The 19,902-nt window shown below is 44.7% G+C and overlaps 1 protein-coding gene across 1 annotated transcript; it reads left to right on the forward strand.

Moving 5' to 3' along the window:
• Positions 1-6,317: 6,317 nt before the first annotated feature.
• On the forward strand, positions 6,318-8,627 carry LOC142255299 (uncharacterized). Its single transcript, XM_075326837.1, has 6 exons — positions 6,318-6,472; positions 6,548-6,625; positions 6,706-6,783; positions 6,882-7,095; positions 7,176-7,332; positions 7,462-8,627. Exons 1-6 carry the CDS (start codon positions 6,431-6,433, stop codon positions 8,585-8,587), a joined length of 1,695 nt encoding a protein of 564 aa, XP_075182952.1. The 5' UTR covers positions 6,318-6,430; the 3' UTR covers positions 8,588-8,627.
• Positions 8,628-19,902: the final 11,275 nt, after the last annotated feature.

The following is a 19,902-nucleotide window of genomic DNA, read 5'->3' on the forward strand; positions in this document are numbered from 1 at the left end:
TAAAAGGCAAACCTTGTATTTCCCTTATACATTTATTCACACACACCAATTTAAATTGGTCTGGCTCAGGTTTGACAGATATTGGTCAGATGCCTGTATTGAGACTGTGGGGCCTGTAAGAGGATCGACCCCAGGATTATAAGGTCATCTCCAACTACTATGAAGCACATGAACCTACAATTTCCTCCTTTACCTCCTCTACTTACAGCAATCTTACCAATTGGATGCGAGCCGATACATAGAAAAGAGTAAGGGGCAACAAGTGCTGCGCGCACCTGCATCAGTATAAGAGATGGCATCAGATAGCATTAGCACAGATACGTATTCTCATTTTTGCAAGGGCCCCTTTATGTTTTAGCTATGCCCCTAATCAGGACTGCCATCAGGGCATTACAACCATGACTGGTGTATGGGGCCCGGTGAAGTGGTGGCCCACCGGGCCCGGGGTAGTTACTAGTTACTTAGCTTTATTAAGCCCCGACCCGGCCCCCCTCTGTACTGGACCCCAGTCACAGCCGCAGTAGAGGAGCCCAGCGGTGTCGCTTCGGGTACTATACATGGCTAATTTGCGTGCGAAGAGGCGCAGCATGCAAATTAGCCATGTGCTAGACTGGAAGCAGGAGCAGGGGGTGGCGACGGGCCAGCTGACCCCAGCCCCTGCCTGGCTTCAGCTGTATATGCGTCGGAGGGTGCACCTAGTGAGGAGAAGCACAGAGCGGGGTAAGGACATGCTGGCAGCCTGGGCACCTCCTCTTTCATTCTTCTACTCACCGGGCCCCAAAGCCCCCCATGATATTGAGCCTGCATGCATGCACCTCCACTGCATTCCTGTCTTCTACTGAATGTTGCTTTTCCCTTCAGAAGAGACAATGAGGGATTGAAGTTAATGGGATCATTGGGCTTAAACAGTGACACTTATAATCCAGTAAGGAGCTCAGAACAGTTGTCACTTTCTTTGAGCAGCTCCTTTTGGAAAGTCTTGCAATACTCAATGAGACGTGCATCTCATTGTCAGGAAGCTTTAAATATGCCTGCCCTATTTGTGGGAGCGACGCGCTCCCCAATATTGTAACTTTTACATAGGAGCCATCCCGACTGCCCAAATTTCTTTGACGCTTGGCTGTAAACTTATAAATGTGCATCTATATCCTGAGCTGACCCTCAGCTCAGCACGGGGACTTGCTGTCCTTGGACTTAATAGAATTTTGTCACCTTGGCCGTTTTGTGAGTGATCTGGGGGGATTCTTTGCTGCAGGGCAGGGAGGTGGGTGAATGAACAGTGAAAGCTAACTGACCTTTGACTGTCATAATCCTCATAATATTTTGTAGGACAATCCTCACACTCATATCACGTTGTCACTATGGGTATAGCAGGGAACCGGGGCTCCTAGACTGGCCCTCGTACTAGGGCGGCCCTAGCTATCCCTGGTCTCAGAGTTACCTCTGATGATGATTATGTCTGAGCCACCTTTCTGTCCTTGCTCCTGACCAGTCCTGATCTTATACCCCCTACCCCAAGAGAGGGCTGGGACAGGAGTGTGATAAAATCAACAGAGATAGACAAACAGGGGAAACAAAAACTATCTCACAGCACGCTCACACAGAGGTATAAGACAATAATGGGTAAAGAGGAAAATAAGACCAGGGAAGAAAGAACAAAAGAATTCCACAACTCCAAGCACCCCGCAATAGAATCACTAGCAGGACTTGGACACACCAGCACACAGACCAAAACGTAAGCTATAGTTGGCATGGGAAGACAGATTCCACCATCTTAAAAATGGGGAGTAAATGTTATAGGTTTCCAACAACATGTGATGCTAGACGTAACCAGCAGGCTAGCAGAAACAACATGCGATCCCAGATGTAAACCAACAGACTAGCAGAAACAACATGAGATCCCAGAGGTAACCAACAGGCTAGCAGAAACAACATGAGATCCCAGAGGTAACCAACAGGCTAGCAGAAACAACATGAGATCCCAGAGGTAACCAACAGGCTAGCAGAAACAACATGAGATCCCAGAGGTAACCAACAGGCTAGCAGAAGCAACATGAGATCCCAGAGGTAACCAACAGGCTAGCAGAAACAATATGCGATCCCAGAGATTACCAGCAGGCTAGCAGAAACAACATGCGATCCCAGAGGTAAGCAGCAGACTAGCAGGGATTAATTCTTGCAGGCCTGACCATTAATGAGCACACAGCTAGTCAACGCCCGAACCAACCTGTGTAACTCAGAAATAACAGAGAAACCATAGTGTGGAGTGTCAGAATCTGTAGTGTGAACAGTGTCTGATGCCGCCAAAACACCCGGCGAGTTTGCGAAAAACTCTTTGTGGCAACTCAGAAGGGGGCGACCATGAGCGAAGTGGAAAGTTCCTCTTATGGCAAAACGAACACAAAATCTGTGCGTTAGCGACACATTTAGGATTAAATAAATCATATTTAGTAAGTCCAGTTTATAAATTGATGCTACCATGTAACTGAAGGACGATTCCTGTACCTTAGATGTTAATGGCAGCTCCGGACAGAGTCGCCCTTTAAATTCCAATTTATTTTATCTGTGCTTGGAAAAAAGCTTTCGACTCTTGTCCTTCTGATTAAATGGAGCCAGAATGTAAAGCTGCAGGCGAAGTGTAATGAGTCTGGCGCTTTATGAGCGGGTGGGGGGCAGGGTCATGTTTACCAAACCTTTCAATTCATTATATAGGCGGCGGTGATCCTTGGGTACCCGGCGCACGGTGCACCATCCGTCATCCTTACCGAGGTTACGGAGTCTGCGCCACTTTGCTGATACTGTATGTTCTGCACCCACTGCTGAGCGCAGGTCGTAAAATATCATTTACAGAAAGTGTTTGCTCAAGCAAGACACGAAGCACCAACTTTCTTCCAAGATTTTCATACCTAAGATATGTGTACGCCGATGTTTGCAAACCCCCCACCGGGAGTGATGATGAAACCAAGGTAGAAAACGGCACAAGTGATTAAATCGCATCATGCGCTCCAGATTTATGTTTTTAAGTTATTCTATTGGGGAGGGGGGTCTTTATTTTCCTCCTTGTCATATATAATCATCATATAACCAGCAATTACGGGATTTGCGATCATTCTTATACCGCGCCGTGCGGCTCGTGTGCGCGGTCGATGCAGGCAGGTTATCGCCTCCTGTAATTATTTTCATTAGCCGCTGGGAGATTATTTCTGCCGCTTTCATTCTGCATTAATGTCTGGAGTTTAATTGCTCATAAAAAAACCCCACAAAGAAATTCATCTGCATTAAAACCGCCATCATGCTGATCACTAAGGGGGGAGTCATTTATTATAATGTATGCAAATAGTCAAGTAATACCCCTTTAAATTTGCATTAACTGTATGAGTTGTGATGCACTGTTTCGCCTCTATCAGGGATGGTAGAAGAAATTCATGCGCACATTGATGACAGTTTAGCTCTAAACTCACCGAGTGTCATTGCGGAATCTGACGCTGTTCACACTGGAAAGTCTGACATTCCTCACTATGTCTTCTTTGGTGTTTCTGATTTACACAGATAGGCTCAGGCGTCAACCATCTGTGTTCTCATTAGTGATTGGGCTTGCAGGAGTTAATTTCTGCTGGTTACTTCTTGGATCATATGTTGTGGGAGACCTATCACAGTCATTTCCCACCTTTTTAAGATGGAGGAGCCTGTTTTCCTATGCCGACTATAGCCTTAGCTAAACCAGTCCGTGTGCTGTTGTATCCCAGTCCTGCTGGTGATCGTAGTGCTTTGTGCGTGGAGTTGTTGTGGAGTTCTCTCGTCATTTCCTCCCTGTTATTTATTTACTCCTTATCATGTACTGTCTTATATCTCCATGTCTGCTAGCTGTGCGATCGAGTTTTGGTTCCCCTGTTTGCCCTTATGTATGTGCTCAACCACCTGGGGTGAGGGAGAGGTGGGTATTAGATCAGGGCTATACAGGAGAAGAGCTAGGAAGGTGGCCCAGACATTGTCACTATCAGACAAATCTCTGGGATTAGGGACAACTAGGGCCCACCTAGCTTGAGGGCCAGTTTAAGAGCCCCGGTCCCCAGTTATCCCATCACACCCCGTGATAGGAGCGTAATGGTCACAAAGGTTTTTTTTTATAAGACAACAAGCTTAAGAGAAACAGGATATATAATGAGGCAACTGGCTTGTTCATAGGTAGATAGTTGGTCTACACAATGGGCTGGTAATTGTAAAATTTTACTTGTGTTTGTGAGAGTTTGCTGGCAATCACTTCAGCAGCAACCCCTTCACACAATGTGTTTCTCAGTCATCTTTTTTTGCAGCAGTGACTTGCAGTAGTGCAATTCTGGCAATCTGCACACTTTTTCGTTTTTCTCACTAAGTTTATGTATATAATTGTCCCTGACTTTCAGGGAGCAGTCTCCAGCAGTGTCTTGGTGTGGCAATCACTTCAATAGCAACTGCTTCACACCATGTTTTTCTCAGTCATCTTTTTTTTTTTGCAGCAGTGCCTTGCAGTAGTTCTTCCCTGGCAGTCTGCACACGTTTTAGTCCTTTTCACTAGGTTTATGTATATATACGTCCCTGACTCACAGATCTCAGTCTCCTGCCATATCTTGGTGTGGCAATCATGTCAGCAGCAGCTCCTTCACACCATATTATTCTCAGTCTTCTTTTTTTGGCAGCAGTGCCTTGCAGTAGTTCTTCCCTGGCAGTCTACACACTTTTTAGTCCTTCTTACTAAGTTTATGTGTATATATGTTCCTGACTCACAGGGATCAGTCTCCTGCTGTGTCTTGGTGTGGCAATCACTTCAGCAGCAGCTCCTTCACACCATGTTTTTTTCAGTCATCTTCTTTGGCAGCAATGTCTTGAAGTAGGTCTTCCCTGGCAATCTGCACACTTTTTAGTCCTTTTCACTAAGTTTATGTAGAGATACGTCCCTGACTCACAGAGCTTAGTCTCCTGCCATATCTTGGTGTGGAAATAATTTCAGCAGCAGCTCACTCACACCATGCCTTTCTCAGTCATTTTTTTTTTTTGCAGCAGTGTCTTGAAGTAGGTCTTTCCTGGCAATCTGCACACTTTTTAGTTCTTCTTACTAAGTTTATGTATATATACGTCCCTGACTCACAGAGCTCAGTCTCCTGCCATGTCTTGGTGTGGCAATCACTTCAGCAGCAGCTTCTTCACACCATGTTTTTCTCAGTCATCTTTTTTTTTTGGCAGCAGTGCCTTGCAGTAGTTCTTCCCTAGCAGTCTGCACACTTTTTAGAACTTTTCACTAAGGCTACTTTCACACATCAGTTTTTTGCCATCAGGTTCAATCCGGAAAAAAACGGGTAAAACGGATCCGGTACCGCATCCGTTTATCCCCCATAGACTTGCATTGTTGCCGGATTGTACCTGATGGCTTTGCGTTGCATCCGTTTTTTTACGGATGCGGCAAAATAATTGAATGCGGCGGCCGGATAGAACGTATCATGTAACGTTTTTTGTCCCCTTAAAAAAACCGCATTCTGCCGGATCCGGCGCAATACGGCATTGTATACAATGGGTGTCTATGCATGCCGGATCCGGCGCAATGCGGTTTAAACCGGATGCGGTGACCGCATCCGGTTTGTTAAACAGAGCATGCGCAAATTTTTTTTTTTCCTCATCACAAAACTTATAAAAGGATCCAGCACATTCTACACACTTCCTGCCGGCTCCTGACTTCAACTTCTGCTGTCCTCCAGTCCAGTGCTCCAGGGAAGAGGTATGTCCACAGTACTGTCCACAGATCACTGCTGTGAGCTGCGTACATGTACTTAGACATTTTTTTTTCTTTTTTTGCAGGTGCAGTGTTGCGGTACATTTCTGGGCAGCCTGTTGCTGGGTCCTTTTATCTTCCGTGGCAGTGCAAGAGTGTTCCTGAGGTAATGTCCACAGTACTGTCCACAGATCACTGCTGTGAGCTGCGTACATGTACTTAGACATTTTTTTTTTCTTTTTTTGCAGGTGCAGTGTTGCGGTACATTTCTGGGCATCCTGTTGCTGGGTCCTTTTATCTTCCGTGGCAGTGCAAGAGTGTTCCTGAGGTAATGTCCACAGTACTGTCCACAGATCACTGCTGTGAGCTGCGTACATGTACTTAGACATTTTTTTTTCTTTTTTTGCAGGTGCAGTGTTGCGGTACATTTCTGGGCATCCTGTTGCTGGGTCCTTTTATCTTCCGTGGCAGTGCAAGAGTGTTCCTGAGGTAATGTCCACAGTACTGTCCACAGATCACTGCTGTGAGCTGCGTACATGTACTTAGACATTTTTTTTTCTTTTTTTGCAGGTGCAGTGTTGCGGTACATTTCTGGGCAGCCTGTTGCTGGGTCCTTTTATCTTCCGTGGCAGTGCAAGAGTGTTCCTGAGGTTGAGGTCCTGTTGTGCGTGGCCTGTAATCAAAAAAATGTCGTCTTCTGGTAGCCCGCCCTTCGGTTCACAAACTGAGGTATTTTTTTTTTTTTGTTTTTTTTTTAAAAAATACAAAAAAAAACATTTTTTTAAATCAACGACATTTACACAGGTGGCCGAAACATCACAGGAGATGCTGCCAGAAGAGGACGGAAGGGGTGGAGAAAGACACGGAGCGGGCGATCATAGTGTAAGTTTCATACAGGAATTGTTTACCACAGCACACCAAACATATAAGTAAATAATTTTTTTTTGTTTTCTTCACTAAAGGCTTCAACTTCTAGGGCTCATGATAGAGCTCCCCCAAGACCGTCCCAGGGTCGTCGTCGAGGTGGCGGTGGTCATAGTGTAAGGTTTTTTTTTTTTTTTTATTTTTTTTTTTTTTCATGTCAGTGTGAATTTTTGTCTATTTTTTTTTTTAATTTCTTTTTTCTTTCTTTGAACAGGCATCCCAGCGTGCTCCCGATTCTGACGGTGAGGAGGCCGGATTTATCAACATCGACCTCCTCATCGATGAAGTTAGAGAGAGGGAGCCGCTGTGGAACATGGCTGACCGCCGCCACGCTGATTCGATCGTAACCCGTCGACTCTGGGACGAGGTATGCCACGCAGCGGTAGAAGGTTGGGGGGAGCTCAATTCTCGTGGCCAGAAGAAACAGCGTAAGTATTCACAGTTCAGTAGGTTATGCTGCATGATGTAATGTGTTGTATAATAACCACTTTCTGCTTTCCACTTTCAGGTGACAAACTTCAGAAGCGGTGGCGGTCTATCAGGGATCGCTTCAAAAAGGAGTTAAATCAAGAGATGCAGGCCCCGAGTGGATCCGGAGGACGCAGATCGAAGTACCGTTACTTTAGAGCGTTGTCGTTCCTCCGGACAACTATGGTGTGCAGAAGGTAAATATTCCACACAATATGTACAAAGTATAATATTTTATGTCTGTTTTTTTTTGCTTTTTTTTTTTAGTCAGGGCCAATGTATAGCAATTAAATTAATTATTGTTTTGTTTTTCCTCTTTTTAACAGCACCGTCTGCAGCACTCAGGAGCCTGCATCGAACCCGACAGGAGCGATCCCTGAACAGTCCGCCACTGGTGAACACAGGCACAGACCCCACCCATCTGAACCTTCCCTTCCATCTACATCTGTCCCATCCACCTGCGCTGGAGCTTCCCGTGAGACTTCATTACCTGAAGCTGCTGGTGATGAGATAGCTTTTCCCCTACCCCACCCCTCTGACACTGCTGCCCTCAGTAGAACACCTTTGGGTTCTGGGCGTCAGCGTCATAGGGGTCAGGAAAAGAGCTATGCGCCAGAGTTCTTGCATCTAAATGCAGCCTTCCAGAACGCCATTCAATTATTATCCGAACAAAATCGTGCATCTTTTAGCTTCCTAAATGCAAATATGGAAAAAAATACACACGAATTGTGCACGCGTCTGGACAGGCTGCATTTAGATGCAAGTAAATCTCCCAATCATTGTTTTTTTCAAGCCGTACTAGAGCGCATGGAAAAGCTATCTCTTGACCATCAGATGCATGTAATGCAAGCCACACGGAAGGCTCTGGGGCAGGTTGACTCCCAACCACCTCCACCCACCCCTACAAGACCACCTGCCCCCCCTCCAGCCATTGTCCCTACTCCCCCTGCTGCCCAGTACCAGCCTGCTGCCCAGTACCAGCCTGCAGCCCAGTACCAGCCTGCAGCCCAGTACCAGCCTGCTGCCCAGTACCAGCCTGCTGCCCAGTACCAGCCTGATGCCCAGTACCAGCCTGCGGCCCAGTACCAGCCTGCGGCCCAGTACCAGCCTGCGGGCCAGTACCAGCTCCCAACCACATCTGCCCCTACACTTCCTACCCACTACCACATCTCGCCTTCCACAACCATCATGACCCCAACTCAAACCACTAATTCACCCGCCACCTCTTCTGTCTCCCAATCCCTCCACTCCACCCCTCAATCCTTACCAAATCCCATCCCATCTCCTGGTTTCCCTCTTGGTTTCTCTACCACACCTTCATCTTCTGTTACTTCCCCACCACCACCACCAACACCACTTTCCACCCTCAATACTCCAACTGTGCGTGTGTTCCCACCTGTCAGCCCCTCCAGTACTATCTCCACCCCAAGCCCAAGATTTACAAATTTATAATTTATTTATCTATGTAATAAAAAATAAAAGTTTTTGGTTGAAAAGTATTTATTTGTTCTTGTTTTTTTTGGTGTGAATATTATTTAGCAAGTTAAGTTAATAATAAGGTAATACAAAAACATAACATGTTGTAATTTGACGGGGTAAAAATTACAAATTTTTAAAGCGAGTGAAAGATTAAAATTAACAAGGTTAACAAGATATTATTTAATTTATTTATAATTATTTTTATTTGTTATAAAACTGAAGAAAAATCTTACACCATTTGATCTTGCCAATCTACTCTACCTTCTGGGGACACAAAATAGTTAGCATATATGTCACGGATTGTTGAACAGGCAACACTACTCCTAAATCCAGGACTGGTGTAGTCTGACAAAGAGGTGGATTCCAAACTCTGGTCATCCAACGACAAAGGTTCCTTTGTTAAAACAAAATTGTGCAGTACCACACATGCTTTCACTATTTCATCAACAGTTTCAATGTTTAAATTAATGGCTGTTAACAAGACTCGCCATTTGCTGGTTAGTATCCCAAAGGAGCATTCCACCATTCTTCTGGCTCTGGATAATCTGTAATTATATATTTTTTGTGTTTGCGTCAATCCACGGCTTGCATATGGCTTCAATAGATGTTGGGATAGTTGAAAGGCTTCGTCGGCCACAAAAACAAAGGGCATTGGGGGCTCACATGTGCCAGGAAGAGGTCTTGCAGGAGGGAAATCAAAAGTATTCCCATAGATTCGCCGCCCCATTGGGGACATTTTAAAGACCTGAGAGTCATTGGATCTCCCATATGCGCCAATGTCCACTGAGATGAATTTGTATTCCGCATCCGTTATTGCCATTAGGACAATTGAAAAATACTTTTTATAATTGTAGTATTCTGACCCCGAAGCAGCAGGTTTCACAATTCTTATATGTTTGCCGTCCACTGAGCCAAGGCAATTTGGAAACTGACAAATGTTATAGTATTGTTCAGCAATTGCAAGCCATCTTTCCCTGGTGGGCTGGGGGATGAAATCCTCATGGAGGCAATCCCACAAGGCTTGGCAAGTGTCTCTAATGATTCCCGAGATGGTGGAAATTCCTAGTCGAAACTGGTAGTGGAGGGATGAAAGCGACTCTCCAGTTGCAAGGAATCTGTAAAGGAAAGACAATAATTATAAAAAAATAATAGCAAACACATTACAGTTAAAAGTCAATTTACAGGAGGATACAATTTAAAAAAAAAAAAACTTACCTAAGCGTAACCAGCAAACGCTCCTCGGGTGTTATAGAGAACCGGCTGTAGGTGTCCGTTTTACGGATGTTGTCCGCAACAAGGCCAAGGAGGACGTCAAAATTATTCACTGCCATCCGGACATAGCTTGTGAATTTTTCATGGTTTCCACGGAGCTCCAGGTATAGGGTTGAAAACACCCCACGTGTCAGTCTCTGGGCAGTCAGGGGATGGATCCAAAAGCGTCGATGTCGCTGACGCCTCAGTCGCTGTCGCTCCTTTTCTCTGACGATGATAGCCAAGCGATTTGCCTCAAATATAAAATCTGCAGCGATCTTTGTGTAATTTGCAAGAATAGCATCCATGGTTTCTGCTTGTCTCTGTCTTCATTCTGTAAATATATGCTTCAAAATACTGTATATATACTATATGTTCCCAATAGCCAATCAGAATACGGAACTCGTTAATTGTTTGTTTAGTGTTAAAAAAACGGATCCGTTAAAAAACGGACATAACGGATGCAAAACGGATGCAAACCGGACCCACCGGATCCGTTTTTTAACGGATCCGTCCTAAACGGATCCGCTAAAAAACGGATCCGGTGGGTCCGGTTGGCTCCGGTTTGCACAACAAAAACGGAAACGTTGGATACGGCAAAAAAAAGGACTGTGCCTGAATACAGAAAACTGATGTGTGAAAGTAGCCTAAGTTTATGTATGACTCACAGGGATCAGTCTCCAGCCGTGTTTTGGTGTGGCAATCCCTGACAATCAGGAATAATCCTCTTTGCGCCTCTACGTTACTCTCTACTGAAGTTCCCCATCGCTGTCATCTTGTAACTTGAGTAAAGCTCAGCCATAGGATGAGCTAGGAGACCATGATTTTTCCTGTGGTATTACAATATAGAACAGTTTTAAGTCCGCTAAGGGGAATAAAAAAATAAAAAAAGTTTTAAAAATATAAAAAGAAAATAAATATATAAAAAATTGAATCATCCCCTTTTTCCCATTAAAATTAAAGCACAAAAAAACCCTAAACAATTAAAGATATTTGGTATTGCCGCATCCATAAAAATCAGGTGCGGTAAATGCTGTAGAGAGTAAAAAAAATAAAAAATATGCACATAAAAACGCTTCAGAACTAGACATAAGGGGGCCATGGTCTTTTGCTCCCCCAAGGGCCCATGTAATCCTAAAATTGACCCTGGGTTTAGACAATTGTTTTCCTTCCTAGTATAATGTTTGTGGAGCAGAAGACATTGCTATCACCAGAGGAGCTCCTGAGTGAAGACACCGAGGCATGAATTCTCTCACCAGCCGCACCGCCGCCGCCACCGCAGGGACCCGAGACTGACAGACGCTTCATCTTTTCTGAAGGTTCAGAGAACAATTATTTCTGTAAGAAGAGACTCGGAGCCGCATTGTCACTCACATTTTACATCAGAGACGTGACACGTCTGGACATGAGAAGCACTAATTATAACATGGTCTGGAAATATCACTAATCTACCGGGTACCCCAAATACAGAGCTTTGGACCCCCAATACAAATAATTCAACCCTCCCGCCTATTATGTAACAATGATCATAATGGTATCTCTTTATGTGACAGGAGCAATCAATGAGGAAACCATGACGGTCCTGATGTACTGAACCCGTGAGCCCAATCCAGAGAGGGAGCACCATGGCTTCCGGTTTTGAATTAAAAATGTTAAAAAAGTCTTCTACAATCTGTTTCCGTCATGAAATGCTATCAGAATTATAACCTGTCTCAGTTGGGCTGGGCTCCGCTCCCTTCCCCTATGGCTGCTGCCCTTTGCTGTGCTCCACCGTCTCAGTGACATCATCTCCCTTGGCATTTTAAGTCTCTGTTGGACACACCCCTGTGTCTAAGTATTAATATAGTACAGAGGTGGACATTGGTGCAACCTGTGCAGGGACCCAGGAGGTAAGGGGCCACATCCAGCTCCAAAGCAAGTGGAATTAAGCAGAATGAGGAGGCGCCATCTACTGTTGATGCCCTCTTCTGTCTGTGTCTGCACCTGAGAAAGCACTCTTTTCTGCTTTGGACTCTGTCCTTATCCATCTTCTTCTGTTGCTCCTATCTCCTTAAACGTCTGTGATTCTGCATCTTGCACCTACTGCTCCACAATCCAAGCCGCTTAACCCATCATTTGCAGTAAGCACTATGAGCTGACAAATAGAAACTAATCACCATGCTGCATTTATGTTGACAAACTCCTGTGATTTCTGTGATTTTTCAGACCTGCTGGTTAACCCTCTGCTAGCTCTCTGCGGGTTAAACCATAATTTGCTGTGAACCTCATGAACTATTATAAGAGACATTTCACATTAAGCAATTCTTCCGCCTACATCTATGAGCTGCTCCAGACCTGCCATTGTCCTCTTCATCTGTCCTCCTGATTCTGTGACTTCCAGCGTTCAGCAAAATCACTTTTCCAGGTAGGTCCTTAGTGTTCCATGTGCCGGTACGTGTGACCACCCTGATCTGCGGCTTTGTGAATCCACTTCACCAGGTGAGCCGCCCAGTAATTGTTTCTGGAAAGGCTTGTGAAAGGAGATTGGATTTCTCCAGATGAGGTCTGTGAATACTTTTATAAAGATGGAAATATTGGATGATATGCCCCTTGAAATATTAGGATGTAGTGACACTAGTGGTAGAGTGGTGTCTGGCTCACGTATAGTGAAAGGATACAGATGTACACAGATGTTGGTTGTAAAACTCTACTCACCAAGAACTTCATGGCTGCAGCAGTCTTATATGAGGCAGCTGGATGACTTAATCAGTGATAATACAGTTGCGGCAATGCATTGCTCTTATAGAACATTTTTTTGCTTGCACTTTCCTCAGCAGCACCTCCATCATTCTACAACAGTCTCTGTGTTACTATTTTAGTGGTTCAGTGTTAGTCACAAATTGGTTGTAGAACTTTATTCACCAAGATCTTCATGGCTGCAGCAGTCTTACATCATTCAGCTGGATGACTTAACCAGAGATAATATAGTTGCGGCAATGCATTGCTCTTATAGAACAAGGAACTTTTTTTGCTTGCACTTTCCTCAGCCACACTTCCATCACTCTACAACAGTCTCTGTGTTACTATTTTAATGGTTCAGTGTAGGTCACAAATTGGTTGTAGAACTTTACTCACCAAGAGCTTCATGGCTGCAGCAGTCTTACATGGGGCAGCTGGATGACTTAATCAGAGATAATACAGTTGCGCCAATGCATTACTCTTGTAATACTTTTTGCTTGCACTTTCCTCAGCAGCACTTCCAACACTCTATAACAGTCTCTGTGCTAATATTTTAGCGGTTCAGTTTTGGTCATAAATCAATGTTATTAATGACCTACTGCAGTTTGCTGCCGATTCCAGAGACTTTCATCATATTTTGATGATCAGGAGTTAACTACTGTTTTAGACTATTGACACATTCAGATCGGCACTGGCATTAGGTTCTGGTAGATTTCCCTATAAATTGGATGAATTTCAGGGATATTACCTGCAGTGGCATAACTAGAATCCGATGTGCCCCGGTGCAAAGTTTGAGCCTAGCACCCCTACATGTTGGTGTGGGCCATTGTAGCTTTCTAAATCCTATAAGGACATATGACTTGCCCCCCTCCCCCTTCATTGTGTAGTACTGACTCCCGTAGTGTACTAATGTCCCCCATCCTGAACCACTTCCTGGTAAATATGTCCCTCATCTTCTTGTATGACCTCAACATGTCTATATCCTGGAATATATGGCCACATCCTGGAATATATGCCCCCATCGTAGTATAGATGTCCCCATCACGGCTGCATCCTAGTTTAGATGACCCCATCATGGCCCCATTCTGGTATATATGTCCCCATCATGGCCCCATCCTGGTATATATGTCCCCAACATGGCCCCATCCTAGAACAGATATACCTTTAATGGCATCATCCTGGTATATAACTTCCTCATAATGGCCCCAGCCTGGTTTGTGTCTCCATTCTGGTACATATCATACCCCTTGGTGCCGCACACAGTAATAAAAATAAACAATTATACTCACCTACTCCCCCACTCCCCCACTGTCCTCCTCCAATGATATAGCATGCCACACCTGATCAGTGGGCAAGCGGCACAGCACGTTATGTCACTGTCATGTGCAGCGCACCCAATTACAGCACTATTGGGACGCCCTGGACTAGCCAGGTTGTCACAGGTAGTCCCATACACACACACGCCCCCCCCCCTTAGTAAGAAACCAAACTACAAAACCTTTGTCACCTTCCTCCGGGTTTGATGTTCACACCAGGGGGTGGAGCCAGGCGGTTGGCTCCGCCCATCAAGGAGTTCACAGGCCCGGAGGTGGGAAAAACACTAGTCTAGTCTTGACAGTGAAGTGGAGTGGAGTGAAGTTCAAGGGCAGACCTGTGTCTAGGTCTGCCATAGTCTACACAGGTGTCTGGGTTGGAGCCCAGTCACCTCTGGAAAGGAGGCAGATGGTGGTGGCCGCCTGCAAGAGCTGGGATTACAGCCGGTGGAACCGTAGGGACCGCCGGTACCGAACTGGGGAACCGATTGGAAACCGGAGCACCAGGAGGGGTACTCGGACCCAGTACGAGGCCCAGAAACAACTGGGCCGAGTCAAGTCAACTGATTGAGGACTGGACTTAAGGACCTTTCCCACCTAAGACCCGACTGAAGACAACAGCCCAACCTTTAGGGTAACGCCACCGCCCAGGTATAGATACCCGAGGGGCCAGCGTCTGCAGGCAAAGAGGGCTCTCCCGACACATACCAAGCCGGGGAGCGGACTACCGTTGCTCAGGCATAAGAGTCGACGTTTTCTACATAACTAAGGTGCAGGAGAAAGGCGGAAACCACCAACCTGACAAGGGGAAAACTGCAGCCGGCTGCGGGCACCGTTCACCATCTTGTTTGGATTACCAGAGACTCTAGCGTGTTTGTAATAATGAGTACAACAGTGCCTTCGGGCCGCGCACCGCGCCGCACTGCGCCGCACCGACACGTCAGTACCATCCATTCCCCCGCCTCAGCACCTCCCTCGGGCCCCCGGGACCATCATCCCCCTACCCACGGAGGGGTCAACACCAAGCTGCACAACACCGTCCCCGGGAGCCTAGTCAACGGCAGCGGTGGTGTCCGTCCATTCACCACAACCCGTGGGTGGCGTCACAAACTCAAATCTCCCCTGCAAACAAATGCGGCTCCGGCCGTAGAACTCCCCACCGAAGTCCTTACGCGTAGCGCCAACTCCCTTTCAGAGCGACGTGACCCCCGGGTCCGTGAGGAGCTCGAGCCACCCACCGACGAGCACGGATCCGAGCGGCTCGGCAGCCGGCCGAGCCCCGGGGCGGTACACTATCGTCCACCAGGTGTCGGCATATTCACTGCTCTCCTCCTTGCCTTGGATTATGGGCGTGGGGAACAGTGAATATTCATAGTCTTAATTGGCTGCCAGCACATCTCCATGGAGCGATGTATTTCAGCTGGATGTGAGCCCTCAGACGCACATCCAGCTGAAACAGGAACTGGGGCCTGCAGGGCCCCTGTACCTCCGGGCCCGGTCGCAATCGCTCCGGCCATGATAGTTATGCCCTTTATTACCTGTATCATTGGCATCGAACAGCGGACATCAGTTGATGTAGCTCTGAATTTATCATTTTGCTGCACTAATAAAGCTTTTGATTCATTCCAGAAATTGTATAGAGAAAAGGAGTAAAATGTCACTCTTTTTGTAAATATATAAAGCAGCAGTTAACAAAAAAACTTCTGAACATACGTACAAAAATCATTATTTCCCCCATGCTACTTTATTCATCAGCTCCCTTCCCCCATTGTAAATCCTATTAATGGCAGAGCTTTTGCTACAATAGCGTGCAATCATTGCAGATTCCGGCCTGATGCCGTCCGCTCGCCCTGATTACAATATCCTTTCATCAATAATAATCATTCTGTTGTGTTCATCGTGATGGAAGATACGTGGTAAGCGCTGGAAATGTGGACGATCAGGAAGAAAAATACATCTAAAAATACTTCTATGAAGGAAGGTCTCAATATACAAGGAAAATGGTCTGATAGAATATGTGTGCACGTCAGAAACTGAAATTCCGTAGGTACAAAGAGCGTTCTACATATTCTATCAGATTCCACTATCAAACGATTAACCGCATATGGTTCAAACTTTTAGGCGGTGTGCACACGGTGCAGTTTTTCATGCAGAATGTTGCCAAATCTGAATGTTTATCCTTATGCAAGGAAAGTCAATGAGAATTCTAAAGAGTTGTGCGCTCGTTGCTTATTTTTTCCTTGCAGATTTGGTACAGAAAATTATCTGCAGCATGTCAATATTTGGTGTGTTTTTTCCTGCATTTTTTACCCCCTCCACTCATTGACTTGATTAAAGAGAACCAACCACCGGGCTTTTTCTATATGAACTAAAAGCAGTAACAAAAAGGAGATAGCTGCACTCTGCAGTGCTAAGAGATGTGGAACAATGAATATGGGAATATAGACATGCATTACTGCTATGAAAAACATGGAAAAATTTAGATACTTAGCAGACAAAAATGGCCAGATTTATGTGAGCCCAACAGGGTCGTGCCTTCTGATTGAGCACTCCTGCTTTTCAGCCTGAGGCTGCTTTAATTCTCCATTTGCAGGTTCCTGTCCGCTCATAAATTGGAGGGTTTTTAACAGAAACAGAAATATAAATGTGGCACTCGAGAGTTAATGTGAAAGAACGGTGATTTTTATTCCATGACACAACCAAGCACAAACATTTCGGTCCGTAACGGACCTTCCTCAGTGTGCTGTAATCAAATATAACATATAGATATAAACTGTCAGTTTTGTCTAAGATATAGACATGTAAAGGATACTTGCATTGGATGTTGAAACACATAAAAGATAAGTAAAGTGCTACAAAAAGAAGATTTTGCTAGAATCTTTAACCCAAAGAGAGGTATTAGTTTGGTAGAGCCCCAACAAAAAGAGGTCACCTTGCCGTTGGCTGTTGGGCTCATATAACTCTGGCCATTTTTGTGCGCTAAGTATCTTAATTTTTTTCATAGCAGTAATGCATGACTATATTCTCACATTCATTGTTCCACATATCTTAGCACTGCAGATTGCAGCTGTCTCCTTTTTGTTACTATGTTTCATACTCAGTTTGCACCTATTCACATTAGAAAGATAGGATGTGCCATCAGTCTTTTTCTTAGATTACAGGGTCGTGCCTTCCGATTGTGCTCTCCTGCTCTTCAGAGTTAAGCAATTTTAATTCTCCATTTGCAGGTTCCTGTCCGCCCATAAATTGTAGGTTTTTTAACCCAAAGAGAGGCATTAGTTTGGTAGAGACCCAACAAAAAGAGGTCACCTTGCCGTTGGCTGTTGGGCTCATATAACTCTGGCCATTTTTGTGTGCTAAGTATCTTAATATTTACATGGTTTTTCATAGCAGTAATGCATGTCTATATTCCCATATTCATTGTTCCACATATCTTAGCCCTACAGAGTGCAGCTGTCTGCTTTTTGTTACTATTTTTCATATTCAGTTTGCAACTGTTCACATTCGAAAGATAGAATGTGCCATCAGTCTTTTTCTTGCAGGGTCGTACCTTCTGATTGAACACTCCTGCTCTTCAGTGTTAAGCGATTTAATTCTCCATTTGCAGGTTCCTGTCCACCCATAAATCGTAGGTTTTTGTAACCCAAAGAGAGGCATTAGTTTGGTAGAGACCCAACAAAAAGAGGTCACCTTGCCGTTGGCCGTTGGGCTCACATAAATCTGGTCATTTTTGTGTGCTAAATATCTCAATATTTACATGTTTTTCATAGCAGTAATGCATGTCTATAGTCCCATATTTATTGTTCCACATATCTTAGTACTACAGAGTGCAGCAGTCTACTTTTTGCTACTATGTTTCATGTTCAGTTTGCACCTGTTCACATTAGAAAGATGGGCATCAGTCTTTTTCTTAGATTACAGGTTCGTGCCTTCTGATTGTGCACTCCTGCTCTTCAGAGTTAAGCGATTTTAATTCTCCATTTGCAGGTTCCTGTCCACCCATAAATTGTAGGTTTTTTAACCCAAAGAGAGGCATTAGTTTGCGAGTGACCCAAGAAAAAAGTCGCCTTGCCGTTGGTTGTTGGGCTCATATAACACTGGCCATTTTTGTGAGCTAAGTATCTCAATTTTAGATAGTAGTAATGCATGTCTATATTCTCATATTCATTGTTCCACATATCTTAGCACTGCAGAGTGCAGCTGTCTCTTGTTTGTTGCTATGTTTCATGTTCAGTCTGCACCTGTTCACATTAGAAAGGTAGGATGTGGCATCAGTCTTTTTCTTAGATTACATGAACTAAAGGCAGTGCCATACAGGCAGTAAGATGCAGAAGTACCTGTTGTACAAAGATCCGATGCTTGATTGATGAAATATCTTTAATCAAAGCAGAAAAAAACTGGACTTTGATTGACGGATGCAATGGGGTCGGTCCTTTATGGGTCGGGTCCTCCTCGAGTATCCTCCTCTAGTGCCTCCTTCTCCTTATTTGCTGTTGTTAGTGGCGCATGCGCATTGTCACAGGAATGATGTTTTCATTAAAATGGCAGTGGAGTCTGCGCATGCGCGTACCAGAATTTCAACCATTTTATTGAAGACACTGCAGTGAAGACCACAAGAGGCATTAGCGCGTGCGCAGATTTTTGTTTTTGAGATCTGCGCATGCATCAATGCTTCTCATAGTCTTCACTACAGTGTGTTCAATAATATGGAGCTGGTGATCACGGTATGCACATGTGCGACTCCAGCGCCATTTTAATGAATACATTCCTGGGGCCATGCGCCGCCAACAACAGCAATACGATATTCAAATAAAGAAAAGGGGGCAAGCCAGGAGGACTCCAAAGGAGGAGGTATAAATGTGAGGACTCGACCCACAAGGGTTGCACCTGTCAATCAAAGAGCAGTGCTTTTCTGCAACTTTGATTAAAGATATTTCTGCAACCAAGCACCCAATCATTCTACAGAAGGTATGCCTGGATTCAGCACCTTAGTGCCTGTATGGCACTGCCTCCACCTCATATAGAAAAATCCTGGTGGTCGATGCTCTTTAAGAAAAATGCGGAACACAAAAATGCACCAAAAATGCATCCTGTTTTTGGTGCGTTTTTTCTGCCAGAAGGTGCAGATTCGATGCAGAAAATTTCTGCACGAAATCTGGAACATGCACACATAGCCTTAGAATTTTGCAATTCTGCAACATTTTACTTTATTTCTTGCAAATTCAAAACGTAGACCAGCAGAAAATCTGACTATGTGTTGCTACTTTTCACGATTGAGGGTTTGTTACAATAATATCCACTCTGAATATAAACTTCCAGGACTCCAGGCTGATCCATTTTTCTAGCATTTAGATACATAGTAACCAACTATTAGGCTTTGAGAATTGTGTTTATCTAAGAGACGATTGTCAGCACTAAATACATTGTAACAAACCCTCCACGAGCCATTAACAAGCCTAACAGTGCAGAAACAGGAGTTCCATTGTCAGAATGTTCCATTATGGCTCTTTTGATTACTGTTCATTTCCAGGAGGGACCTTGCGGCAAACATGACAAACGACAATGCGTGTGTGTCAGCCGAAGAGGGGACGTGATGGGAGACACAATCCGGAGATAATCCGCACAGTCCGGGATCCTCTGTGATTATTACCCCTGACAGGTGAATAGGTAACGAGCCGCAGACAGGAGCAAAAAGCTCAAACCGGAGACAAACGGAAATTTAGAATTTTGATTTTTTTTTTTTAATTCTTTTCTAAATAATAAAAATTTAAATTTTTCTTAATAACAAAAGTGTCTGAATGTTGACTAGATTCATATAGGAATTCTAAAAGGCGCCTTCACAGTAAGTACACTGGCCTCATCAGGTCTGTTTAATAATGTATGCACTATATATTGTGAAATCAAATTGAAAGGGATATTCCTATCTCGCTCATTTCCAGGACTTTTTACAACTTGCTTATCGCTTTTACAGACCCCTATAGGTCGCAGTGTGACCCCCATTCACCA

Source organism: Anomaloglossus baeobatrachus, chromosome 10 (assembly GCF_048569485.1).
Source record: "Anomaloglossus baeobatrachus isolate aAnoBae1 chromosome 10, aAnoBae1.hap1, whole genome shotgun sequence".
Classification (NCBI taxonomy): domain Eukaryota; kingdom Metazoa; phylum Chordata; class Amphibia; order Anura; family Aromobatidae; genus Anomaloglossus; species Anomaloglossus baeobatrachus.